The sequence below is a fragment of the Littorina saxatilis genome, linkage group LG14 (assembly GCF_037325665.1).
Source record: "Littorina saxatilis isolate snail1 linkage group LG14, US_GU_Lsax_2.0, whole genome shotgun sequence".
Classification (NCBI taxonomy): Eukaryota; Metazoa; Mollusca; class Gastropoda; order Littorinimorpha; family Littorinidae; genus Littorina; species Littorina saxatilis.
The window spans coordinates 19,202,945-19,227,546 of NC_090258.1; the positions used below are offsets into that span (position 1 = coordinate 19,202,945).

Below are 24,602 nucleotides of genomic sequence, written 5' to 3' on the forward strand. Positions count from 1 at the left end.
CTTTGCTGGCTATAATTCTGCCTTCAAATCGGATTAAGGGTTTTCTCGACTGGCAAACTGACATGTGCCAGAACCAGTTTAGGCCTCTTTGTGAAGCTTTGGTGGCGCTTGTGTTGAAGGCATGGTACTTCCCGTGTTAACGATTCGGCACACAATCTCAGCTCTGGTCGGGCGTGATAAGGCCATCCTTCCACTTGGATATATACCAAGCATCAACAGTCTGATAGCTTTCTGTGCAGACCGGGGTGTGTGTGTGTATGTGTGTGTGTATGTGTGTGGGTGTATGTGCGTGTGTATGTGTGTGCGTGTGTGTGTGTATGTATGTGTGTAAGCGTGTGTGTGTGTGGGTATATGTGTGTATGTATGTGGGTGTGTGTGTATGTGTGTGCATGTGTGCGTGTGTGTTTGTGTATATGTGTGTGCGTGTGGGTGGGAATTTATTTACAGTGTATTAAAAAGCCACTGGTGAGCATGCCAGTCTTGGTGCTGACTTTTGGTATGTGTCCGAGTAGAGGAATGGCCTCGCCCCAAGTTAAAGCCTGCATGGCCAGATCAGTCTTAGATAGTGAGCCGAACTGTTTTCACGGGAACGACTGTGCCTGATGATGATGATGATGATTGATGATTGATGATGAATGATGATGATGGTGATTGATGAACACCCCCTACCCCCAACCTCCCCCCCCCCCCCCCCCCCTGAACTTCTCCCCTGACCAAGCAATAGACCGGAACCACCATCACCCAAGCGTAGCAGATTCATCACCATGCTGATGTTGGCTACCTATCACTAAGAAGAAGAAGAAGAAGTGGAGAAGGTTTCTTACATGTGCAATTAGGATACATTGTGTAATGTATGAGGTCATGCCTGTTCACTTGCAATACATGTGATATGGTGTGGTGTTGTGTAAAGTTGCTATGCTATGTCTGTTTATTTCACAAACACGCACACTCTCTCTCACTCGCTCACACACACTCTCTCTCTCTCTCTCTCTCTAACACACATGCACTCTCTTGACTCTCTCTCACACATACACACACACACACAAACACACACACTCTCTCTCTCACTCACACTCTCTCCCTCTCTCTCTCTCTCTCACACACACAGAGTTCCAAGCTAACCTAAAAAAAAAGATCACAACACGCAAATCTTCTTGCATCAACAACAAAAAATTAAAAAAAGTACACATACCACATTTATTTTAAAACAAACAAATACAAAATCATGTTTCCCATGAACATCATGGCTTCCTTCACACATCACTCAGTCTGTTTTCTTCTCTAACAAACTCTTATGGAACCAGGTGGGCCGCTCTTTCTTCATCTGCACTACGTATTTCCCTTGTTGCTTGGCTTTTTCTGATTCCTCCCCTTCGTAAAGAAAGACAACTTCCTTCTGGTCAGCTGTGTACTGCATTGCCTCCCCTAGTTCCTCCTTCATCTTCTCTGTCTCTTCTTTTACTTTGGCATAATGGTGTCCTGAAAACAAAGCAAAGGAATTGTAAATTCATCAATTAACACCAAGAAAGGTTACTTAATGGAGCAATCAATAATAGACAATGCAGTGAACCAAATCTTTTACTAGCATTTATTGTTCGCCTAATGGTCTCTTTAGGGGACGGTCATATAAAAATAATTTTTAATCATTATATATTTATACATCTTGTGTTTTGATTATGAGTGTAGCTTGTGGAATTCCCAATTTGTTCTCACTTAGGTAGATTATAAAATTTTTTGCCCATCAAGTTTGATGGAGATCCTTGCTGGTGCATAACATTTTGGATGCAAGCAATTTCACAAGGGAGGTAACTGGGATTTTTAAAGACTGTGCTGAGTGAGCAGTCTTTTTTAACTCCTTTTGCAGTATACATAAACTGCTACAGTGACCTTTATTTACTATGTGAAAGACAGCTAGGGTTTGCAAACTGACTATGTTGTTAGATCAGAAAAAAATAATTGACAACCAATTCAGAAAAAAGTAAGCTAGCAACCTTTGAGATAAGGGCCTACAACCTTTCGCATAAAGAATTGCACACACACAGAGGACAGTCGCCAATCGCTAACCCTATTCCCCCCCCCCCCCTCCAAAATCATGATCCCCTCTGGTAGTGGTAGTTGTAACTGTATCCTCTACCAACACAAACAGCCATTCCTGCACACTCCCCAATGTCACACTGACTCGTCAACCGCGGAGGTGGTGGAGAGGGGATGGGGGTGGGGGTGTGATCTGTAAATAGTCTAATGGACAAACTATCAAATGGTCGATATAGTCGGTTGGCAATTTCATTTTTGGTATTTTCAGACTTATTTTTTAAAGACCAGAAACAATTGTTGAATCCATCCTAGATACATACTGCATATGGTGCCTCGTTCCTTCCACCGCCCTGAGTCAAGATCAGCTACGATGTCTTTCCTTGGCACAGCATACTCAAAATGGCCAGCCATCTGCATTCGTCGTGTCATCCGTCTTTCCAGTGAGCGTCGATTCCTCTGTACAGCCAGAAGGACATTGCTGAAGACAGAGTCGAGGACATCGGATGAAGATTTTGAGTCTCTCTCATGGGCTGCCTGTGGAAGACTAGGATGATCTAAGGTTGCTGTGTTCAAGGCAAGGCCATTACCTGAAACAGCAACAGCAAGTTATTTCATACACTCTGTAAAGCAGTCACACAGTACTTTTTACCATTGTAATATTTTTGTTACACAACACATGTCCAGGTTATATGCCCCTCCAAGCCACTACAGTGAGGGAACTGTTGTCTCCCCGCAAACAGAAGAGAAACAGCTACGACAGAATTTGACAAAAAGGTTTTGAAATTAAAAAAAAATTAAACAAGAAGAGCAAACGCTCGATCGAGTCACTTTCGCAGTTCTGAATATTATATGATGGACAGGAAGAAATTGCTATTCACAACACAATACAGATGTAAATAATTTGATGTAAAGAATAATCCTATAAAGTTTGAATCAAATCCGATGAATAGTTTCAGAGATATGATATTTCAATTTTTTTCCTTCAAGACATACCTGTGACCTTGAAAAAGGTCAAAGGTCACCAAAGCAGACGTCAAAGTGTAGAGGTCACTGGGAGTCACGTTCACATAAAATTTGAGCCCGGTCACTTTTATAGTTTCCGAGAAAAGCCCAACGTTAAGTTGTGTGTTGCCGAACAGAAAAGGCTAGTTATCTCCCTTGTTTTTCTGATAACGTTCGTAAAAGGCTACAGATGTAAATACTTTGATGTAAAGAATAATCCTACAAAGTTTCAATCACATCCGATGAACTTTGTCAAAGATATAAAATGTCTAATTTTTCCTTTGACGCTGACCTGTGACCTTGAAAAAGGTCAAAGGTCAACGAAACCATCGTTAAAATGTAGAGGTCATTGGAGGTCACGACTAAACAAAATATGAGCCGGATCGCTTTGATAGTTTCCGAGAAAAGTCCAACGTTAAGGTGGTGTCTACGGACGGCCGGCCGGCCGGCCGGACAGACTAACACTGACCGATTACATAGAGTCACTTTTTCTCAAGTGACTCAAAAAGGAGAAATTTAATACAGAGATATTCTGTAGTACAGACAGAAAAAAAAAGAGAAGAAGGCAAGAAGAGGACACACACACAGTGACACACACACACACACACACACACACACACACACACATCTGCGTTGAACAGAAAACATTATTGGACTGTCGGGAATGGCATTAAAAGTTGCTACTTTGAGTTGGATGACAAGCAACAACAAAAAAGCAAATGTGGGAAACTGACAAGTTTTACTTTTTTGCAAACCTGCATACAAATAGCAGGTCAGATGACGTACTGCACATTTGATATGATCTTCCTTAGTGTGTTTTTTTCCTTTCAGAGACATATTTTGTTCTGTCATCTCTGGTAGTTCAGTTTAGAAATAAACAAAATCCATCGTCTGCTACAAACGCATGTGCGCATGGAAACTTTCTCAAATAAATGAGCAGTAGTTTCCAGGCTGTTTTGCAAAAATAGTCGTGCTTTTCTTATCATATCTCTGACAACCTCTCTGGCTTACCAGAATTCTGCAAAGCTGTACCAATGATTCGAAGATCACGGGCAAATCTTTGACATTCAAGCGTCAGAAAAGTCACACATCTCCGCAAGGAAGCCGCCATGTTGCAATGGGAAACAACATCGTAATGCATCGTTTGATTGGATGATAGAAAACCAATTGTCCAATCAGCAATAGCATTACATCAAAAACGAACGGAAGTGGCAGACAAGCAACATGACGGAGCGGTACAGTTTTTCGCTGACAACTTTCAGGTAAGAAAATCGAGTTTATAGACATTTGTAAAAAGTGAAAGATTGATAACATGGAAAAAATAGCTCAAAGACATTGCCTCTGAATAGTTTTAAATCATAAGGCATTTCATGGTGGCAGCTTTCTACAGTAAGTGTGCATCGTACAATGCCGAATTTGCTTCATCACCGGTGTTCTCTGCTTTCAAAGGACTTGCATTTCGTGGTGACTGTTTATTTTGTTCAGAAAATGTCAGCCTGTTATGAAACACGACAGAGCGCATGTAGTCTTTGGATATCATTGACTTATCTACTGTAGTATGTGAATAGACTGTTCTTGGATTCTGTCACTGTTATCTCTTTCCTTTGCAAATTGCAAATACCTGACATCTAGTACTAGTACTAGAATAGTAATATTTAATAATAATAGTCATAGATTGATAGACCCATACAGTAATATTATAAATCTACTTATCAAGTGTAATAACTCATTTATCTGCTTTTGTTTCAGCCCCTCGGGGAAGCTGGTACAAATAGAATATGCACTGGCAGCAGTCGGAGCAGGTGCCCCTTCAGTAGGCATCAAGGGTAAGAACTAAGAGTAAGAGTAATATCGACTTAAAAATCTGTAAGTGGAGTTTTGGTCCTTTCAGTTTGATTTTCAAGTTTTATTGAGTTTATGTATACTTAATGTGATTATGTTAAAGGTATAGTGTTACTCGCTACAACACTTATTAGAACTTGGGTTGATTATTAATTAGTCAGTAAGTATGTTTATACTTTACTTTGTGTGCAGGCATAGAGGAAGGGACTGTATGAGTAATTTCTTGTTCAAGTTGTTGGTAGTACTGTATTGTGACAAATTGTTTGCCATGTAGTACTTCCACAACAGAGTTCAGCTTTGTGTGAAAATTGGTGACCAGAAGCAGAACAGCTAGCTAGTAATGTCTGATCGAATAGAACAAAAAACAAACAAATAAATGAACAGTGTACATTTGATTTACTGAAATTATATTTTTTTCATTTATACAGACCAGTTAAGAGAAAATTTTAATAGTATTTCCTTGTTGATTCTTGAGTATTGTTTCTGTTTATTTGCAGCCACAAATGGGGTAGTTCTGGCCACAGAGAAGAAGCAGAAGTCGGTGTTGTACGATGAACACAGCATTCACAAAGTGGAGCCGATCACCAAGAACATTGGTATTGTCTACAGTGGCATGGGCCCTGATTACAGGTATGTCTTAAGTTCATGTGTGTGTGGAGGTATTAATGCTTCCTTCACACACACAAATTGTGCATTTCTTGGATGAGCTACTCATCTGAAGAGCTATTATTACGAGTTACTTGCACAGTGTTCTCAGGCTCAGAGGACAATAGGTCAGTTGGATTTGGTTTGAAAGTATATATTGAGGTCTAACGAATGACGTCTCACAACGTGCGTGGTCGTCCTTGGCGGTCAAGAAAGCCGCCGCGATCATTGCGCAGACGACACTTCTAGACCGCCAATATTTTTTGTGCGCATCACGTGCTCCACTTAAATTGGCCGGAAACGAATTAATTGGGAAACCAAATGTCCTGTGTTCAAAAATATTGTTGTGTCGGGAGACTTTGTTCATGCCAAAACTTTAGTTAGGCCGTCATAACAATGTGTAAGATCAAAAAAATATACGTCAGTAACAGAAGACCAAGGCCTGGGAATATCACTGCTTACGGTATGTTGATGAATGTCTTAAAGTGTCGGACAACACTGTACAGGTTTCGTTACTAACATAGAGCATACTTGTGCCACATTCCTTTGAACAACCATCTATATGGTTTGCAATTGCATTCACTGATTCTTGGTTAGTGCATACATGCAATGTTCATATTTTGATTAAGTTTACTTTTTAAGGTAGCTTAGAAGATCCTTGAATAAACGTGGGTTAGAAGACTAAGAGTAAAAGTGCAAAACAGAAAAATGTGTTTGAAGTTGGGATTAGTTTCTGAGAGAATGTTTGTTATTTTTCCAGAGTACTTAGTCGTCGTGCCCGCAAGCTAGCAGAGCAGTACAAGAGAGTGTACAACGAACAGATTCCCACCGCACAACTGGTGCAGCGAGTGGCGGCCGTCATGCAGGAGTTCACACAGTCTGGGTGAGTGTTGGAATGCAATACAGTGGAAACCCTCGATTAAGACCTCCACAAATCTGAGAAAATCGGATCTTAAAAAGGAAGGAGTCTTTGAATAGGGGTAATTTTACAGAGGTTATGTCTGAGAAAACAAGTGCTTAAAAAGGAGGGAGTCTTTGAATAGGGGTAATTTTACAGAGGTTATGTCTGAGAAAACAAGTGCTTAAAAAGGAAGGAGTCTTTGAATAGGGGTAATTTTACAGAGGTTATGTCTGAGAAAACAAGTGCTTAAAAAGGAAGGAGTCTTTGAATAGGGGTAATTTTACAGAGGTTATGTCTGAGAAAACAAGTGCTTAAAAAGGAAGGAGTCTTTGAATAGGGGTAATTTTACAGAGGTTATGTCTGAGAAAACAAGTGCTTAAAAAGGAAGGAGTCTTTGAATAGGGGTAATTTTACAGAGGTTATGTCTGAGAAAACAAGTGCTTAAAAAGGAAGGAGTCTTTGAATAGGGGTAATTTTACAGAGGTTATGTCTGAGAAAACAAGTGCTTAAAAAGGAAGGAGTCTTTGAATAGGGGTAATTTTACAGAGGTTATGTCTGAGAAAACAAGTGCTTAAAAAGGAGGGAGTCTTTGAATAGGGGTGATTTTACAGAGGTTATGTCTGAGAAAACAAGTACTTAAAAAGGAAGGAATCTTAAATTAGGGGTTTAAAAGGGGGGTAATCCACTGTACAGTAAAATTATATTTATATAATACAGTAAAGAACAGCACTGTATTGTCGCAAAAGTGAAACTCAGTGGGTGCATGCACTATGCTTGAAACCAGAATAATGGCGTTTTGATGAACATACAAGCAGGTAGTGTTCTGAGGTTAAATATCACGCTGAATGAAACCCAAAATGTTCGCACTTTATTTCAGTATGTGACGTCAACGTCACTTTCATGGAGCTTGTTCTGGAATATACCAATAACTGATAAGTGGTTAGAGTAGTGTGGGAAGGGAAATCATAGTAAATGTATCAGCCCTGTTTAGAATATAGATCTACCATCTGACAATTTGGTATTTTATGCATTCTTTGACGTTTTGTGCAGAGGTGTGCGACCCTTCGGTGTGTCACTTCTGATGGCTGGTTGGGATGAAGACGAAGGCAAACCCTACCTGTATCAGTGTGACCCCTCTGTAAGTGTTCATGGTTATTTTCTTGTCCAGAGATGCATGGTTGTGGTTATTTTCTTGTTTGGGGATGCATGTTTGTGGCTATTTTCTTCTTCGGAGATGCATGTGATTTAAAAAAAACAAAACTGTGTGTAGGTGTGTAGACCCCTTGTGTCTGTGTTTGTTCTTGCATTGAAAAAGGCCCCACAAATAAAAGGCAAAATCTAGGGTCGGAATATTGGTTATTTCTTATTTTTTTATGATTGAAGTTTGTTAATTATTTGAATAGACACATGTCAAAGTCAAAAAGTGTTGGGGTTTTGGAAGCAAAATAAAAGGTTCAGTCGGGGAATCGAAAACATTGAATTTTTTTCTTGGCCTAAGTATGCATGTACATGATGGTTTACATGCATGTAGATGACATTGGAGTGCTTTTCGTGGTATATTGGTTTGCATGATCACTTCACATTGTTCTTAGACTCGCTGACCTCAGTGCATTACTTTTGATCCACATGTTTAAAGGTATTCTTTTTCTTACTTAATGTCAGGGTGCATATTTTGCCTGGAAGGCCACAGCCATGGGAAAGAATCATGTCAACGGGAAGACCTTCCTTGAAAAGAGGTAAGATTCTGAATATACAGGACTGGGTGGCCGAGTGGTAACGCACTTGCGCTCGGAAGCGAGAGGTTGCGAGTTCGACCCTGGGTCAGGGCGTTAGCAATTTTCTCCCCCCCCTTTCCTAACCTAGGTGGTGGGTTCAAGTGCTAGTCTTTCAGATGAGACGAAAAACCGAGGTCCCTTCGTGTACACTACATTGGGGTGTGCACGTTAAAGATCCCACGATTGACAAAAGGGTCTTTCCTGGCAAAATTGTATAGGCATAGATAAAAAAAAATGTCCACCAAAATACCCGTGTGACTTGGAATAATAGGCCGTGAAAAGTAGGATATGCGCCGAAATGGCTGCGATCTGCTGGCCGATGTGAATGCGTGATGTATTGTGTAAAAAAATTCCATCTCACACAGCATAAATAAATCCCTGCGCCTTGAATATGTGCGCGATATAAATTGCATAAAAAAATTATTAAAAAAATTAAAAAATAAATCCCTGCGCTTAGAACTGTACCCACGGAATACGCGTGATATAAGCCTCATATTGATTGATTGATTGATATTTTGTACCAACCGATCATTGATTAAAACACTGTTCAAACTAAAGCTACAAAACATTTTTTTATTAAATCTTGTAGTAATTCTACAGTACGTTTCTTGTCAGAGGATACTTGAGTGAGAGAGCTGAACTTTATTTTACAAAGATTTACAATCTGTCCTTGGGATGCACAAACACACAATAAAGCAAATTTAAAAAAAGAAAAAGTGAGAGGACAATTTGAAAAATTGCGTGTTTTTCTATGAATTCTAGCCAACACCTTGCTTTGATCTGTTACAGATACAGTGAAAGCCTAGAGCTGGAGGACGCTGTGCACACCGCCATCTTGGCCTTGAAGGAGAGCTTTGAAGGTCAAATGACAGAGGACAACATTGAAATCGGCATCTGCAACGCGACAGGGTTCCGTCGGTTAGAGCCTTCTGAGGTCAAAGACTACCTGGCCTCCGTGTCCTAACCAGTGGGGCTGGGTGGAGGGGTTTTGATAACATTTTCGCATAAAAATGATGTTGAGATTTCTCACTTACCGCATTAGATGTCAAGGATGGTGAGATGTTATTTTTGTCTGAGGATGTCCCTTGTTTATGATTGGATTTTGAATGCTTCAAAACAGAGACTCAAACTATTCAGTAATTTGTTTATGTGAGTATGGTTTTGAAAAGTAATAATAACATTGAATCAGAATTCAAATAAACATCGGGTTAAAAGGAAATTTTAAATGAGAACGTTCTGGGATGGGCAAGATAACGAACTTTTCTTTTGGGATGCTAATTATCGAATAAGTGTTCTTACATTCAAAGATGTCATCTTCATGCCACAGTGTTTCCTATTAGAGACTTCTCACATTGTTTCACAGATTATTTGTGTCTGAAGCCTTCAAAGTACTGTACTGACCAGGCTCAGATTTCTTCTTATGTTTACTTACTGTTTCATTTCTTGGTTTGTGTGAAACTGTACTGTTTTCATGTTGCTGATGCTGTAACAATTAAAGCATAAAATGAGAATTCAAATAAGATTTGATTTTAATCTGTGCATTTCCTTCTTATTTTAGTTCTCATAAATATATGATTTTTTTCAGTTTCAGTTCACCCTCTTTCAGATGAGGGCTGGATGTAAAAAGCATGTGTACAATGTATTTTCTTCTCCATTACCCTCATCAAATTAAGTGCACACACTCCCCCCCCCCCCCCCCCACACCCATCCAGACACGCACATACACATGCACAGAGAAAAGGCTTTGACAGAAAGTTATTTATTTGTCAGTGAATCACAATCGAACATCTTCATCTTTCATTCTTTGTTCAGATGCCATTCATAGAATCTCATTTCTAAACAGTATCTGAAAATTGATATTGATGGATGCCATTTTGAACACAGATTAATAGTTAAATAATTAATAATTAAAATGTTAGAAGAAGTACTGACCCTAGATTAATATACAGACAATGCGGCTCAAGCGACACAAAAAAGAAAATGCATGTAAAAAAACCACCAATCATAACAGAAGGTAAATGACCTTTGGCAATCAGACTTAATGAGAGGACGATTGAGCAGTCGGAGACATATATATAAAAGTATAAATTAAATGGAACTTAGTTTTAATTTTGGTAGGATCATAAATACAAATGCACATGTGTTAAAGAATACAAACTTATGTGCTGGAAGCATTAAATTAAACTAAGAACCATTCTCCAAATCAAGGTGTGGCTTTCATAAATGTGCACAATCACAAGGGCTGCACTTTAAAACATTTAACAATGTCTCGCACATGCAAATTTAATCAAGGTTGAATAGGTATCTTTGTTCAAGTGTAGATCATTTTGTAAATTACCATAGGCATAATTATATACCGAGCAACAAAAGAAACGCGAAAAAAAATCGTCATTGTTTGATTGACACATTCTCCAACAATTGTAGAGTTAGAATCATTAAACCACAAAAGTTTGATGAAGGCATGGTTGACCTTGCTTTTGTGTGATTTGGATGCTGTGACGTTTTAACACACGGGACAAGCAGGTTTAAAGTTAAACACATAATGCGCGCTCGCAGCACGTGCAAGTGGAGCAGGAAAAATCTGATGTGTGAGATGTGTTCACTAATGCATTAGCAACCAAAAGAGACCATGGCACGCTTGCTGCCAGTCTCACTTTTGAAACAACCAGGATGCCAAGATTGACACCACCAAAATGCCAGGTCGATTTAAAGCTGGGGATGATCCAGAAGCGCTGGCATGTGCTTTAAACGTGCATATGTCAACAGTCTCACCTTCAGCAATGTTCTGTTGACATTGGAAGCACTGCAGTTATGCACAGCGGTGGATTTTTCGCATTACCCCAAATAAGACAAGATCGCAATTTCCTGCCACAACGTCTCCGAGATCGATTCAATACAGCCACTGACACTACCAGAAACATCATTGGAAGCCACCAGTGTCTGATCAGTGGCCAGAGAGCGCGATGAAGACTGACTGAGCGAGACCTCCAAAACTTTGTTAACGTTAAACCTGCTTGTCCCGTGTGTTAAAACGGTCGCAGCATCAAAATAATCACACAACAGCTAGGTCAAACATGCCTTCATCAAACTTTTGTGGTTTGATAATTCTAACTCTATAATTGTTTGAGACTTTGTCAATCAAACATTGCAGAATTTGTTCGCGTTTCTTTTGTTGCTCGGTATATATCGGCAGGCTTTTACCTGAAATAGGAGCGTCTTAAACCCGGACACACAGAATTCTACAGCCTGGATGCTCTCTGCGTCATGTGGATATATTTTGCTGAACTAATTTTGTGACACGACACCTGTCGATCTACTCATTTAATTCAGCACCGAAGTCCTGCTTTGTAAGTCAGTTGAACATTAAAAAGTTTAACTTGTGCTCCTTTGTTGTATACAGTGATACCTGTGATGGAAGGCCCCTCCAATGAGAGGACACCTCCATTGAAAGGATGCCTTCTGTTGTCCCTTTGCCTATTATTTCTTCTACATGCAGGGTTTCATTTACTAGTGCGCCCTGCGCTATTGGCGCATTAAATCTGAAAATGTCCCATCACAATTTCATGGGTATTACTGGGAAAAATCAAAAAACCTGAAAGGCAGGGGTCCAAAATGCTCAAGTTTGAAAGAAAGTTTCTGGACACCGACGAAACCAAATCATAATAAGCAAGATGGCGGCAAATCCAAGGGAGCGAACCGAGAAAGCACGCGAACCGGTGTCAAAAGTCGGATCGGAACCGCTGCTCGTTATTTCAACTTAGCGAAACGAAGCTTTTTTTTTAATTTTTAATTTTTGAAAACCCGGAAAACCGGAATTTCCGGCTTCAGATTTTTTCAAAAACCGGAAATCCGGCAAAAGCCGGAAGAGTAACACCCATGCAATTTCCTTCAGTCCGTCAAAGGACGCATTGAGATTACGTACCACTGCGCCACCAAATGTACACTTGACATCGGATTACACACACACACACAGATAACACGATATAGCGGCTAATTCTCAGATGGCACCATATTATACCATTTTGCATCTTTGGTTAAAACGCGCACAGGCCTCTGGCGCTTCTTGCCCGCGACTTCGACCATGTCCCATCGGTACTTGGTTGAGGGGGACAAAAGTCCCATTGCCTTTTTCTCCCAGGCTAAACCCTGAACATGTACCTGTCATGACTAGCAATCTGCAATGTAGGGCCACTTTTGGCTGGTCCCGAGGGTTTCCTTTCATCACAGGTACCACTGTACTAAATTCCATGGCCTTGTAGAACATGACTATAAAACGCTGTTTGAACCAAAGTCCTGCTTTGGATATGAAGCTGCAGTCATGCTTCTGACTTTTGGTATGTGCCGAGCTGCCAACAGTTACGCTTTCAGCATAGCATGCTACTTGTTTTAAAACAAATGTCTACGCTGTTACGCCAAGCTTTGAATTGGTACCCTCAAACTTATAATAACAAGCATTCAACAGTTAGCTCTTTCTTGTGGGGTCCTGGTACTCATTTCTGATTCTCACTCCTTGTAGCGCTCAGAAATTGTCATAAAACATTGAGCTTAATAGCCTAAATGTAGATGTGCGAATACATTTTAGACAATGCTGCACAAATACACCATTTGCTATGCTGAAAATTCTAACAAAATGTAAGTAAATGCTACACTTGAGGTTTCCAAATGGTCGGCAGGTCTGTGTGTCCAAGCTTGTGGATTCTCTTACCCCATGTAAAACCTTGGACAGATCGTTAGTGGTTTACATGATGGTTTACACAGAAAAAAAGGTCAGAGATAATAGGAACTAGAGCTATATCAGCTGAACATTTTGTATTCAACAATATTTAACACAACACTTGTGCTTTAGGGCACAATCAAGTTTGCACATCAACAACGTTATTTTCACAATCACATTCAAGCAATGTGGATTTTTTTTTAATGAATGACCATGGATTTACATTTGAATAGTTGGTACATTATACATAATCTTGGCAATCACACGAATGAGTCTCTCATCAAACAGATAATAGACCATGTGAGTACATGCATTACACACAGACTCGATCTGGACTTCTTGAAATTAGTGACATAATTTGTACTTCAATATAACATGCATGCGTTGATCATACACACAAACATACACACAAATCCTCGAAAATGTATAGTCATTCATTGCTCTTTCTGTGTGTTGTATTATCCCATCAAATCCAAGTTATGGGTTATTTTGCACACTTTTTAATGCCAAGAAAAGAAACCAAATGATTCCACAACCCTATACGATGCTTGGACACGCAAAATGAACCAAAACTCATTAGAAAACGGGCAGTTTATGATCTTTGGGTTAATACATATAAATACAAACAAAAACAACAGCTCAAAAACAGAAAAAACTAGCAAACCACATACAAGTTTCACTGCCTTTGTTTCAGCATTTTTCTGAATTTGTTTCACCAAAACTTACAGTCACAATGCAAGTTTCTCTACTGTAGCTAAGTTGCTCAACACAAGTCTCATGAATACTTGATTCAAAATAACACATTTAAAGCACTGATCTGTGATCATTTACAATAGTAACATTATTTGGGTGTAGTGTTTTGCAAACCTTTGTTCAAACTGAAGGAAGTAGAAGGAAAATATAGAACAAAATGGGACACACTATGGAAAACATAATTAAGTATAAACCAAACAGCGCACATTCCCACACTAACTGCTAAAAGTAATACAGCTTATCATTTGCACTCAGTACAAAATCATTCAAACAAATCTGCACTTTAGCAATTACAGTTCATCCCCACTACATTATTAATCAAGCAGAACACAATCAATACTATCTTCCAACAGGCACACAATCAATCAATTAATATCATTAATCAGGTTCAATGGAAGAAATAATCTAGTGTCAAATTCCGTTCACATGGTTAATCAAATCAAGAGTTTGTCCATATAAACACAGCCTTCAAGTTGGGGGAAAAAAAAGGGAGAGGGAGAGGGGGGTTCAAATCAAGAGGACATTCACAAAACTCTCTGCAGAAGGGGAGAGAACTTGTATACTAGAAGGGAAGCCTCAGGCATCAGAGTTTGGAGTGATCTCCCATCATGAGGTTGTTGTTGGCGAAGATGTTCTGAGGGTCGATGTAGGCCTTCATGGCTTTCATGGTCCCCACACCGATATCGCCCACCGTCTTCTTCAACCACTGCTTCCGAATCTTGCCCACTGGCGGAAAAGAAATGGCAGTTGGTCAGTTTTATAAGTTTCTGACTACTTTTCCTCAAGAAAGGTTTCAAACAGTGCCTTCCTAACTTTGCCATGAACATGGACATATAAAGTAGCAGTGTTGTTCCCATATTAACACTACAATATGTCATGTAGACTAATGGAATGAAAATATGTATAGGTCAAAATGGTCTGTCTACAAACAAAATTGTTCGGTCAGAATACTTCCCATTATCGGTCAGACCAGATCAAAAAGTAAGCGTCTGTGACCAAAGACAGAGTCCTAAGAACATCACTGCAGTACATGAGATTTCTGTATTTCCAACCAGCCGTTCAAAAAGTATTCAGAAGATCACAGTATGTTCAGAAAAAATTCAGAAGATCACAGTATACATGTACTTATACATTTGTGTCTGTCAGTTATCGAAATGTTGACTAAATTAATATACATGGGGCTTGGGTTAAAACGAAGAACAAAATCTCTTACCTCCGTGATGATGAGAAATGCTTCCGCCATTTGCCAACATTTCATCTCTTGCACAGCCCTGAATTCAGAGGGTAAATAATAAGCATGAATACTGAATACAGTCTGTTACATGCATTCCTAATACACACACACCCCCACACACACATGCTCAAAAACGTGAAAAAGCTTATGACCCTATTGGTCACAATCTTGTTACATGCTGTAACATCAAAGTAGGGTGCGAGCGACATCAATTGATTTTGAAGCATACAAATAATACAATCCAAACTAAAGTGTTACAGTTCACATCACCTACCTCAATGTCTTCATAAACTTGCACCGGGTTAGGGATCCCTCGGTAGTTGAAACCAAAGTAGAAGTACACACAGGCTCCTGTGTCATAGGTCTGCGTCACCCTGAAATTAGAAGCGGTTACATTGGCATGGATGGGACTGAAAAATGTCATGAATCCTGAACCTCAACCGAACCACACACACACAACAACAACAACAACAAAAGAGAAAAAAAGGCCATAATCGAATCCGGATTTTCGGCATAAACCGGAAGAATCCTGAAAATGCTGTGTATCGCCATGCAAACTCCAGAACAGAGAGTTTTGAAGAGATCACAGAAAATGTGTGAATGCTGTACCAGGGACTGATTTAAAAGGACAGCTCTGTTATTTGTACGTATCAGATACCAGAAATGCTATCTGCAACCAGTCATGCATGCCAGTTGATATCTCGCTGGACGAGTTTCACCCTGTTCAATCACTATGTTAAAGATATGGTTTGCTTGGTTTGTGTAAGATTTAACGAAAATCAGAGCAAGTTTGAGTACAGTTCTTTCTTTATTTGGTGTTTAACGTCGTTTTCAACCACGAAGGTTATATCGCGACGGGGAAAGGGGGGGAGATGGGATAGAGCCACTTGTTAATTGTTTCTTGTTCACAAAAGCACTAATCAAAAATTTGCTCCAGGGGCTTGCAACGTAGTACAATATATTACCTTACTGGGAGAATGCAAGTTTCCAGTACAAAGGACTTAACATTTCTTACATACTGCTTGACTAAAATCTTTACAATAATTGACTATATTCTATACAAGAAACACTTAACAAGGGTAAAAGGAGAAACAGAATCCGTTAGTCGCCTCTTACGACATGCTGGGGAGCATCGGGTAAATTCTTCCCCCTAACCCGCGGGGGGTTTGAGTACAGTGGAAACCCTCTTTTTAAGATCTCCCAAATATCTGAGAAAATCAGGTCTTAAAAAGACGAGTCTTAAAATTGGAGGTACATTTACAGATGCTATGATTATGAACACAACATCTTGAAAAGCAAGGTCTCAAAAAGGAGAGAGTCTTCTTCTTCTGCGTTCGTGGGCTGAAACTCCCACGTACACTCGTGTTTTTTGCACGAGTGGAATTTTACGTGTATGACCGTTTTTTACCCCGCCATTTAGGCAGCCATACGCCGCTTTCGGAGGAAGCATGCTGGGTATTTTCGTGTTTCTATAACCCACCGAACTCTGACATGGATTACAGGATCTTTTTCGTGCGCACTTGGTCTTGTGCTTGCGTGTACACACGGGGGTGTTCGGACACCGAGGAGAGTCTGCACACAAAGTTGACTCTGAGAAATAAATCTCTCGCCGAACGTGGGGACGAACTCACGCTGACAGCGGCCAACTGGATACAAATCCAGCGCGCTACCGACTGAGCTACATCCCGGCCTGGAGGAAGTCTTAAATTGCTGGGTCTGAAAGGGGGGGGTTCAATTATACAGTTTGTTTGTTTGTTTGTTTGTTTGTTTGCTTAACGCCCAGCCGACCACGAAGGGCCATATCAGGGCGGTGCTGCTTTGACATATAACGTGCGCCACACACAAGACAGAAGTCGCAGCACAGGCTTCATGTCTCACCCAGTCACATTATTCTGACACCGGACCAACCAGTCCTAGCACTAACCCCATAATGCCAGACGCCAGGCGGAGCAGCCACTAGATTGCCAATTTTAAAGTCTTAGGTATGACCCGGCCGGGGTTCGAACCCACGACCTCCCGATCACGGGGCGGACGCCTTTCCACTAGGCCAACCGTGCCGGTTCAATGATACATGTACTTGTAAAAAAAAGCAAAAAAAAAAGCTGCTTTTGATAATGGCTTGCAGGACTACCTGGTGCACAGTCAGGAATTTACACTCTGTGTTACCTTAACACTTTCTACCCCACCTATGTTGAAATTTTTTTTTTGGGCCGAGACCAGCTGTGCTGCAGCAGGTCACTCAGAATTGTATTAACTGTGTAGCAACTGGGTATCAACATGCTGGAATGCAGGCGTTAGATCGACATTACAGGAAGCGACTGAAGCTAACAGTCTGAGCATATTCGTACCAGGTCAGAAAGAGCCATATGAGTGGGTACGGATATATCCGTACCTGGGAGACAATGAGTTAAAGAAATGTTGCACTCAAGACAGTGGGGGTGATTGAGTGCTTACCTGCACGTGATGTAAGGTGGGAACTGTATGCCACGGTCTTTGCACTCCCCGTGAAGCCTCTCCTTCACATTCTGACACAGGTCCAGGCATCTGTTTAAAAAAAGTGAATAATTAAATGCATAAATGAAATAATGCTTCAGCTCTTGAACCCCCTTTCTTCAGAACTGAATCTAGCGTTGCTTTCTTTGATACATTCTGATTGTCATATAAAACCAAATAACAAAAAACATGTAATGTTAAGTTTATGGAGCGTTTAACTATAATGCACGAGAACTTTGACAGTTTGGTCTTTAAAGTGGACAAATATAATACACAACAGACACAAAACATTGATCGTAAATGGTACTGTGACTCATCTCTCAATAGTTGTTGCTTCTAAAATCCAAAATTTTAATAATAAATTTTCATTTAATTAATATACTTACCCAACTCACATATAGCAATTAACTCTAGTTCAGTGCTGGTAACGCTGTACGCGTTCCCCTTGGTAACAAGGGAGACCACCCTAAAAAAGAGTGATCCATCCCATAATAGCGAGATTTAAGAAACAGCACGTTTCGTTTTGCAGCTCGTTTCGTTTGGTGAATGAGTCACCCCGCGAAACGGAACGTGTAACGAGACGGCATAGGCCGCAGACAAGATTTAGATGTATTCACGTTTCGTTTCGGAATGAAAGGCCGGGCATGGCAGGATATGATCCGCTGACTGGGCATGGCATAATTTCAACTCCACGAGTCAATAAAGGATTGACATACTCGCATTGCACGCACAAGAGCTTCACATTTTTCAATTCATGCACCTGATCACATACGAAGCCAGAATAAAAATTCGATGCGATGACCTACTTCTGCTTCGCCATTTGCTTTCTCACCATGAAGTTGGATAAATGTACCAGGATCAGCACCCTTCAAAATATTTCAGTTCACAACAGTTGTCTACCTCCAATGAACACATTCTCAGCGCTGAAAGACTGTGAAAGGGTTGATGAATCTCGCAATGCATAAAATGGCCAACAAATAAAACTGTTAGTGTGCAAAAATACTCACAAAAGTTGACGAAATATTGTTCGTTTTTTGGGGGTGGAAAACGTGACTGCGTTTTGACGTTCCACGTTCCGTTTCAGTTGACCTTCACCTTTCCAGCGAGAGACCCCCGAAATAATGACGTTTACCACAACTTCAAAACGAAACGTCCCAACGTTTCGTTTCTTAAATCTCCGTAATATCAGACCGATGTCCGGTCCAACATCCGTATGCGTGCGCATACGCCGCCATTTGTATCATTCGAACGAAGCCCAACTCACTACTTTTTTAGAACCCAATACCACCACAGCGGGGAGGCGGGAGGGTTTAAACGATGTGAGTTGGGTAAGTATATTAATTAAATGAAAATTTATTATTAAAATTTTGGATTAAATTACATATTATTACCCAACTCACATATAGCAGATTGCTACTATAGGTGGTGGGTACATAGCGAAATTATGATATTAGAACCTGTCCTGCGACTACCATAACAGGTAACGCGGAACTGCCGTCCTGTATCAAGACGTCTCTGAGGTAGAAGTTAACAAAAACCTCCTCAGACCGCCAGTAAGCCGACTCCAGTACTTCAGCCCAAAACAAGGCCCGACCGGAGGACTGCCAAAGAGGAGGCCCATGCCCTTGCCTCATACGTTCTAGCTTTTGTGAAAGGCAAAACTACCCTAACGTCTCCAGACTGTGTTTGTCAACAGGTAAACCCCTGTCTGATCAACATGGAGACTCACTTGGTCAAAGTCCCTTTCGCAATATCCTTACACCCGCTGTGTTAAGTGATATCATAAAACCTTCCGACTTTCTGACCAATGCCGAGTCCGTGACAGGTACCTTCTGAGCGTCCTCACGGGACAGACAACCACATCAAGCTCCCCAGGAGCAAGAAACCAGTGTAGCAGTCCATCTAGGTAAGGTTGACTACCAAACGTCATACCTCTACCAGAGTAGATAGACCTACTTCCCTCCTAAAATCAGTGTTTAACGCCATTTTCAACCGTTCAAGGTTAAACCACGACGGAGAAGAAGATAAAGCAAAAGCCCTTTGATTCAATGATCTAACAAGATCCGTGAAAGTCAGAAAAATCTTTGAAACTCAAAAAGTTAACCTGGCTAAACGTGACTCAAAAGAAGCCAACTTCTTGCTTCAAGAAACGCAAATGGAAGCTGGTTGACCCCATTTATCGCTTAAATGCCGAGGTTAAATCACGACAGAGAAGAAAGATAAGGCAAGCGACCTTTAGATACAAAGAACTAACAAGCTCCGTGCGAGTCAGAAAAATCTTCGAAAACCGAAAAGTTTAATTGGCTAAACGTAACTCTAAAGAAGCCAAACTCTTACTTCATGAATAGAAAGCGTAATTCGAAGCTTGTTTCCCCATTTTCCGCTTAACTGCCGGAAAACTTAAAAGAAACCCACAAGTCATAGATCGATCTTTCTTAAAAAAGGCTGTCTTTATTCAAAATAGCCAGAAAGCACGCTTACTCCCACTTCTCGCAGCAGCTACTAGAGTAAGCTTGGCCGTTTCCCGTGTTAAACAGTCAGGCTAGCCGTTAAAAAGGGTTAAAGCAAAGCTGCACCGAGCCGTACCAATGTGACAAGAATCTCATAAAGTCTTAAAATAAGACATGGAAGACAAAAGGGAAACCCAAAAAGGAAGGTGGATAGCCACCTGCAATACACAGAACGACGAGGAGTTCTTTCCGTAAGCAAATAAGCACTTTGAACCACGCCAGTCAAGTGGCAAGTGAACAAAACACAAAAAAAACAACCTATAAAGACTCTGAACCAAATCCAGAGTTGAGGCGGAAGCCCCTGAGTATCTCAAGGATACCCCTACAGTAGACATCCGTGAAAATCGAATGTGAGAAACCAAAAATGCCTTCTTGCCAGCCTTAAGAGGTCTGGACACCAAGACTGCAAAGACCCGTCTGTGAGACCGAAAGGGTCGCCGAACAGCTCTATAAAAGAGCCCTGTGAAAGCGAGGGTGTCAAGCCAAAGCTAAAATAGACAACAGCCAGCCTGAAGCTTTTCGTTTAGAAACAAAAAACCGCCAAGGCCTGCCTAACGCTTTCCCTTTTACCATGAGCTTCTCTTAGAAGAAAAAACCCCACGTGCATAGCAGCGGATTCGAAGAGATAACTTTCAAACGAGAAAGAGATTAAAGTCACGCCAAAAGAACAAAACTTTAAAGGCAGAGGCTTACTCCTAGGTAAAAGACGGCAAAGCAACATCCTTTGTATCTGCGTCCTGTAGGACCACAAAGATAGCCATACAGAACGTAACCGCCCAGGCGAGAGAAAATAAAAACAAGTACAAAAGAGCCCATCAAAAAGAAAAGATGAGACAATCTACCCGAGCTAGGAGATCTTGATCTTACAGACAGTTTCTCCTTGCTATCAAAAACCCGATGGATGTTTGCCAAACCCGAGGGCGGTTCCGTAGAACGCAAAAAGAGAACCTAAGTTCCTAGGCTTGTAGTTAACCGAAGCCTACAGAAAGCGCTCCGTGAGCGACACGCTACTTGAGCGTGCAACACAAGCTAAAGCACCCTCGCCGCAGGTATAAAGTCAAGCGTTGTCCACCAAGGAAGAGCCAAGCGGTGACAAAGAAGACTCGCTTGTGAAAACTTCCACAAGCACAAAGGATCCCGACGGAGGATCTAAGGGCTTGACACTCAAAGATTCTCCTAGGAAAGCTCAAAACAACTACGAACTGCCGCGAACAGAGACACAAGTGAAGTAAGAGCCTCCCCCCTGTTCAAAAGCATTATAATGATCATCGAAATGATGAGACCCAGTCACCCATCCCGAAAAGGCGAAACTTGCCAACATCGGAAAAGTTTCGAAAGAAACAAAAAATTTCAAACGCCAGAACTCCATGACCAGATCTCCATCCACCTGTCCCATGCCAGCTGGAAGACTGGAAGGGGAAGTGGATACAGCCTGTATAACAGCAAAGGAACCGCAGTAACGGAACCGGAAGCCAAAAGCTGAAAAGTGCCGACTACCAACGCAGTGTTAACGGTAGAAGGCTGTCCCATCCTGTAACCGGAAGACGCAGCCGCAAAAGCGGAAGCGAAACCGGCCGTGGATTAGTAAACATGAGAACCAACCGGTTGTATAGAAACACACCGGAAGATTCCATAGAACCTCGACCCATTACAGCTGCGAGCGCCACTGCCCTTGCTAACTTGAAATGGAACCTGAATTCAGTGCTAATCGTTAATGCGGAAGCACCTACATCTGAACAGCCGTCAAGCACAACCGTGCAATCCGGAAGCTGCCTTCCTGTTTGACCTAAATTATCCAACAAGGAACCAGCCTTACTGCTCGCTTCCTGCCCCCCGGGAGGAAGCGGAAGTCAAAACTACAAGACATATGCCATCTTCAGGGCAATGAACGACGATTCCCGGCCGCGGAAGTGAACTTACTGTTCCTCCGAACTCCGGAAGTCGTCGAACAAAGGCAGGGGTGGACGAGGCAACAATATTCCTCAGCCACTCCTTCCTGTCAAGTCCTAAATGCCGTTTATCACTGCGCACAACACTGCGCTGGACACCTTGAACGGCAAGTTAAGCTGGGTGACATCCACCACCGTGGACACCTCTCCACACATCACCTTCCTACTCGGTAACAAAGTTAGGAAGGTGACCCCCCGAGAGACTCGCATGGCCAATCCAAGAATCACCCAGCCCAACAACTTCCTGCCCCCAGGGCGGAAGCTTACGTTGCCCAGCCACGAAAATGCGTGCTACATTCCTCGCGCGAACGTACACCACTTTCACCGGAGAACCCGGCTACACGTGGCCATATGCCAACTCCAGGGCAATGGACAACGATCTCCGAAAGCTGAAGAGAACATCCTGTTCCTCCGAACTTCCAGAAGTCGGAACCGGAAAGAGGTGGAGTCAGTTACGCCCTGCTCTCAACCACCCCTTCCGGTCAAAACTTAAATGCCGTTTTCCGCCGACCACGTCACTGCGCTGGACAACTTGAACGGCAAGTTAAGCTGGGTGTCGTCCATCCCATGGACGCACCCTCGTTAACCTTCCTGCTCGCCATCGTAGTCAGGTAGGTGACCCCAGAATGACACCCATGGTCAGCCCCAGAGTCACCAAAAACTTAAATGCCATTTCCGTTAGCCCACGTCACTGCGCTGGACAACTAAATCGGCAAGAAAGCTGGGTGTCGCTAGCCTTCCTGCTCGCCATCGAGTCAGGTAGGCCACCGCGGCCTATTCAGTCACACCGCCCTGCTGGAAACCAGACGCAGGAGGTTGACCTACAGACGGACACCCGCGGTCCGTCTCTCAAGGCTGGGAATCCTCTACCACTGAGGCATCCCCGTCATCCGCCCTACCCTCCGACTCGAGATCAAGCTCAGAGCCAGGAGGCAGAACATCAGACAGTTTATCGTCGGCAGAACCGACCACTTCCTGCCCCCTGGGCGGAAGAGGACTAAAACGGTCCCCGATATTCTCATAAAGAGACGTACGGAGGCGTTCGTCCTTTCGCTGCTCATAAGAACTCTCACGGCATCCAACGCACGAGAGAGCCCCCTGAGCTCGCACACCGGCAAGCGGTGTAGACATACCTTGTACTGGTGTCACATTCGAGAGAGACACCAAGACGGTACCCCCATCCTGCGAAGCATGGACATCCGCCCGAGTCACAGTCGCCGAAGGCTTAGCGGAAGTCGAAGCCGGAACTGCAGGCGACCGCCGGATCTTGGCTAAGGAAAAGAAACATCAGAAACACCCGACGGAAGCGCACACAATTCCTCCCGAGTGGAAGAAAATCCAGACGCTAATGACGAAAACTTGAGAGCTCAGCGTCAACAATAAAGAAGCAACGTCGGCTGGCGCTAACCCAGGGCAGCCAGGCGAAACCGAAGCAGAAGAAGCTACACCAGAACGACTACTCTTGTCAGAAAGTAAACAAGTCTGACCGGAAGATTGTTTGTACGTCTGCTAACACGGGAGACTTAACAGAAGTTGACTCAGAGACACAGACGCGGACTTCCCTGCGCCCTTATCTCTCCTTGAGCTTCCTTTCGGAGGCGTAACTTCAGCTACCTGCCTCGAACTAGGCTTCCGTTTAGCGCTATCAACAAGCGCAGCCTCCGCCATAGCAAACAACTCACGAAAAATTTCACAGAAAACAATTTCAGAAAAATTTCACAAGTACAAACGAGCGACGAAAACGTCGCTAAAGTTACAACAAAAACGGAAAGATCTCACCACACAGCATAGGTACAGGTGTAAAGTAAGGCGGCGACCAAGGGGAGAAGCCAAAGCAAAGACTCTGGCGAAAAGCTGAAGACAGCAGGAGCGTACATCAGGAGCGTCCTACCCAGTTGAACCGCTGAGAGAGAATGATACAAATGGCGGCGTATGCGCACGCATACGGATGTTGGACCGGACATCGGTCTGATATTATGGGATGGATCACTCTTTTTTAGGGTGGTCTCCCTTGTTACCAAGGGGAACGCGTACAGCGTTACCAGCACTGAACTAGAGTTAATTGCTATATGTGAGTTGGGTAATAATATGTAATTTAATGGGCGACACAAAATGTTAATAATATCAGATTTTGTGTAAGTCAAATAGTCTCCCATCAGAAACTCAGAGGATTCAACGTCCAAAGCATCAATCTATAAGTCGTTTAACGTATCATTATGATCAATAAATCAGCTGTCTAGTAAAGAAACAGCCAACCTTTTGCTGGTCAAAGAACCCAAGTGACTCTCCATAACTTTACCAGTCAGACACCCATACAACCTGGCAGACTATCAGTGATTTATTTTCTTTGGCCATACAAGTTTCACAAATTGATGGAAGCAGTACGGGCGGGGATGTAGCTCAGTCAATATCGCGCTGGATTTGTATCCAGTTGGCCGCTGTCAGCGTGAGTTCGTCCCCACGTTCGGCGAGAGATTTATTTCTCAGAGTCAACTTTGTGTGCAGACTCTCCTCGGTGTCCGAACACCCCCCGTGTGAACACGCAAGCACAAGAGCAAGTGCGCACGAAAAAGATCCTGTAATCCATGTCAGAGTTCGGTGGGTTATAGAAACACGAAAATACCCAGCATGCTTCCTCCGAAAACAGCGTATGGCTGCCTAAATGGCGGGGTAAAAAACGGTCATACACGTTCCACTCGTGCAAAAAACACGAGTGTACGTGGGAGTTTCAGCCCACGAACGCAGAAGAA

At 42.3% G+C, this 24,602-nt stretch overlaps 3 protein-coding genes across 3 annotated transcripts in view; 1 reads left to right on the forward strand and 2 right to left on the reverse strand.

Moving 5' to 3' along the window:
- Nucleotides 1-1,183: 1,183 nt before the first annotated feature.
- Nucleotides 1,184-4,198, reverse strand: LOC138947298 (large ribosomal subunit protein bL32m-like). Its single transcript, XM_070318746.1, has 3 exons — nt 4,048-4,198; nt 2,355-2,621; nt 1,184-1,479 (listed from the first exon to the last, which is right to left on the reverse strand). Exons 1-3 carry the CDS (start codon nt 4,175-4,177, stop codon nt 1,265-1,267), a joined length of 612 nt encoding a protein of 203 aa, XP_070174847.1. The 5' UTR covers nt 4,178-4,198; the 3' UTR covers nt 1,184-1,264.
- LOC138947297 (proteasome subunit alpha type-2) lies at nt 4,185-9,719 on the forward strand. The gene is made up of 7 exons (XM_070318745.1): nt 4,185-4,298; nt 4,786-4,862; nt 5,376-5,508; nt 6,284-6,406; nt 7,475-7,562; nt 8,087-8,160; nt 8,989-9,719. Exons 1-7 carry the CDS (start codon nt 4,261-4,263, stop codon nt 9,161-9,163), a joined length of 708 nt encoding a protein of 235 aa, XP_070174846.1. The 5' UTR covers nt 4,185-4,260; the 3' UTR covers nt 9,164-9,719.
- A 223-nt stretch (nt 9,720-9,942) lies between these two features.
- The window catches only part of LOC138947296 (alkyldihydroxyacetonephosphate synthase, peroxisomal-like), a 35,150-nt gene continuing 20,490 nt past the window's right edge, over nt 9,943-24,602 (reverse strand). The window contains exons 17-20 of the mRNA XM_070318744.1: nt 17,355-17,444; nt 15,175-15,274; nt 14,880-14,937; nt 9,943-14,392 (exon numbers count right to left, since the gene is read on the reverse strand). Of these exons, the coding sequence (XP_070174845.1) occupies nt 14,250-14,392; nt 14,880-14,937; nt 15,175-15,274; nt 17,355-17,444 (391 nt within the window). The 3' untranslated portion in view covers nt 9,943-14,249. The remainder of the gene's footprint in view (nt 14,393-14,879; nt 14,938-15,174; nt 15,275-17,354; nt 17,445-24,602) is intronic.

What these genes read in the sequence shown, in the direction of transcription:
- LOC138947298 (XM_070318746.1), bottom strand. Translation starts at nt 4,177, where the DNA reads ATGCATTACGATGTTGTTTCCCATTGCAACATGGCGGCTTCCTTGCGG. An exon ending in TACAGCTTTGCAGAATTCTG is followed by an intron (nt 2,622 to 4,047) that starts GTAAGCCAGAGA and finishes TTGCTGTTTCAG; the next exon opens with GTAATGGCCTTGCCTTGAAC. An exon ending in GGAACGAGGCACCATATGCA is followed by an intron (nt 1,480 to 2,354) that starts GTATGTATCTAG and finishes CTTTGTTTTCAG; the next exon opens with GACACCATTATGCCAAAGTA.
- LOC138947297 (XM_070318745.1), top strand. Translation starts at nt 4,261, where the DNA reads ATGACGGAGCGGTACAGTTTTTCGCTGACAACTTTCAG. An exon ending in CCCTTCAGTAGGCATCAAGG is followed by an intron (nt 4,863 to 5,375) that starts GTAAGAACTAAG and finishes GTTTATTTGCAG; the next exon opens with CCACAAATGGGGTAGTTCTG. An exon ending in CAGGAGTTCACACAGTCTGG is followed by an intron (nt 6,407 to 7,474) that starts GTGAGTGTTGGA and finishes CGTTTTGTGCAG; the next exon opens with AGGTGTGCGACCCTTCGGTG.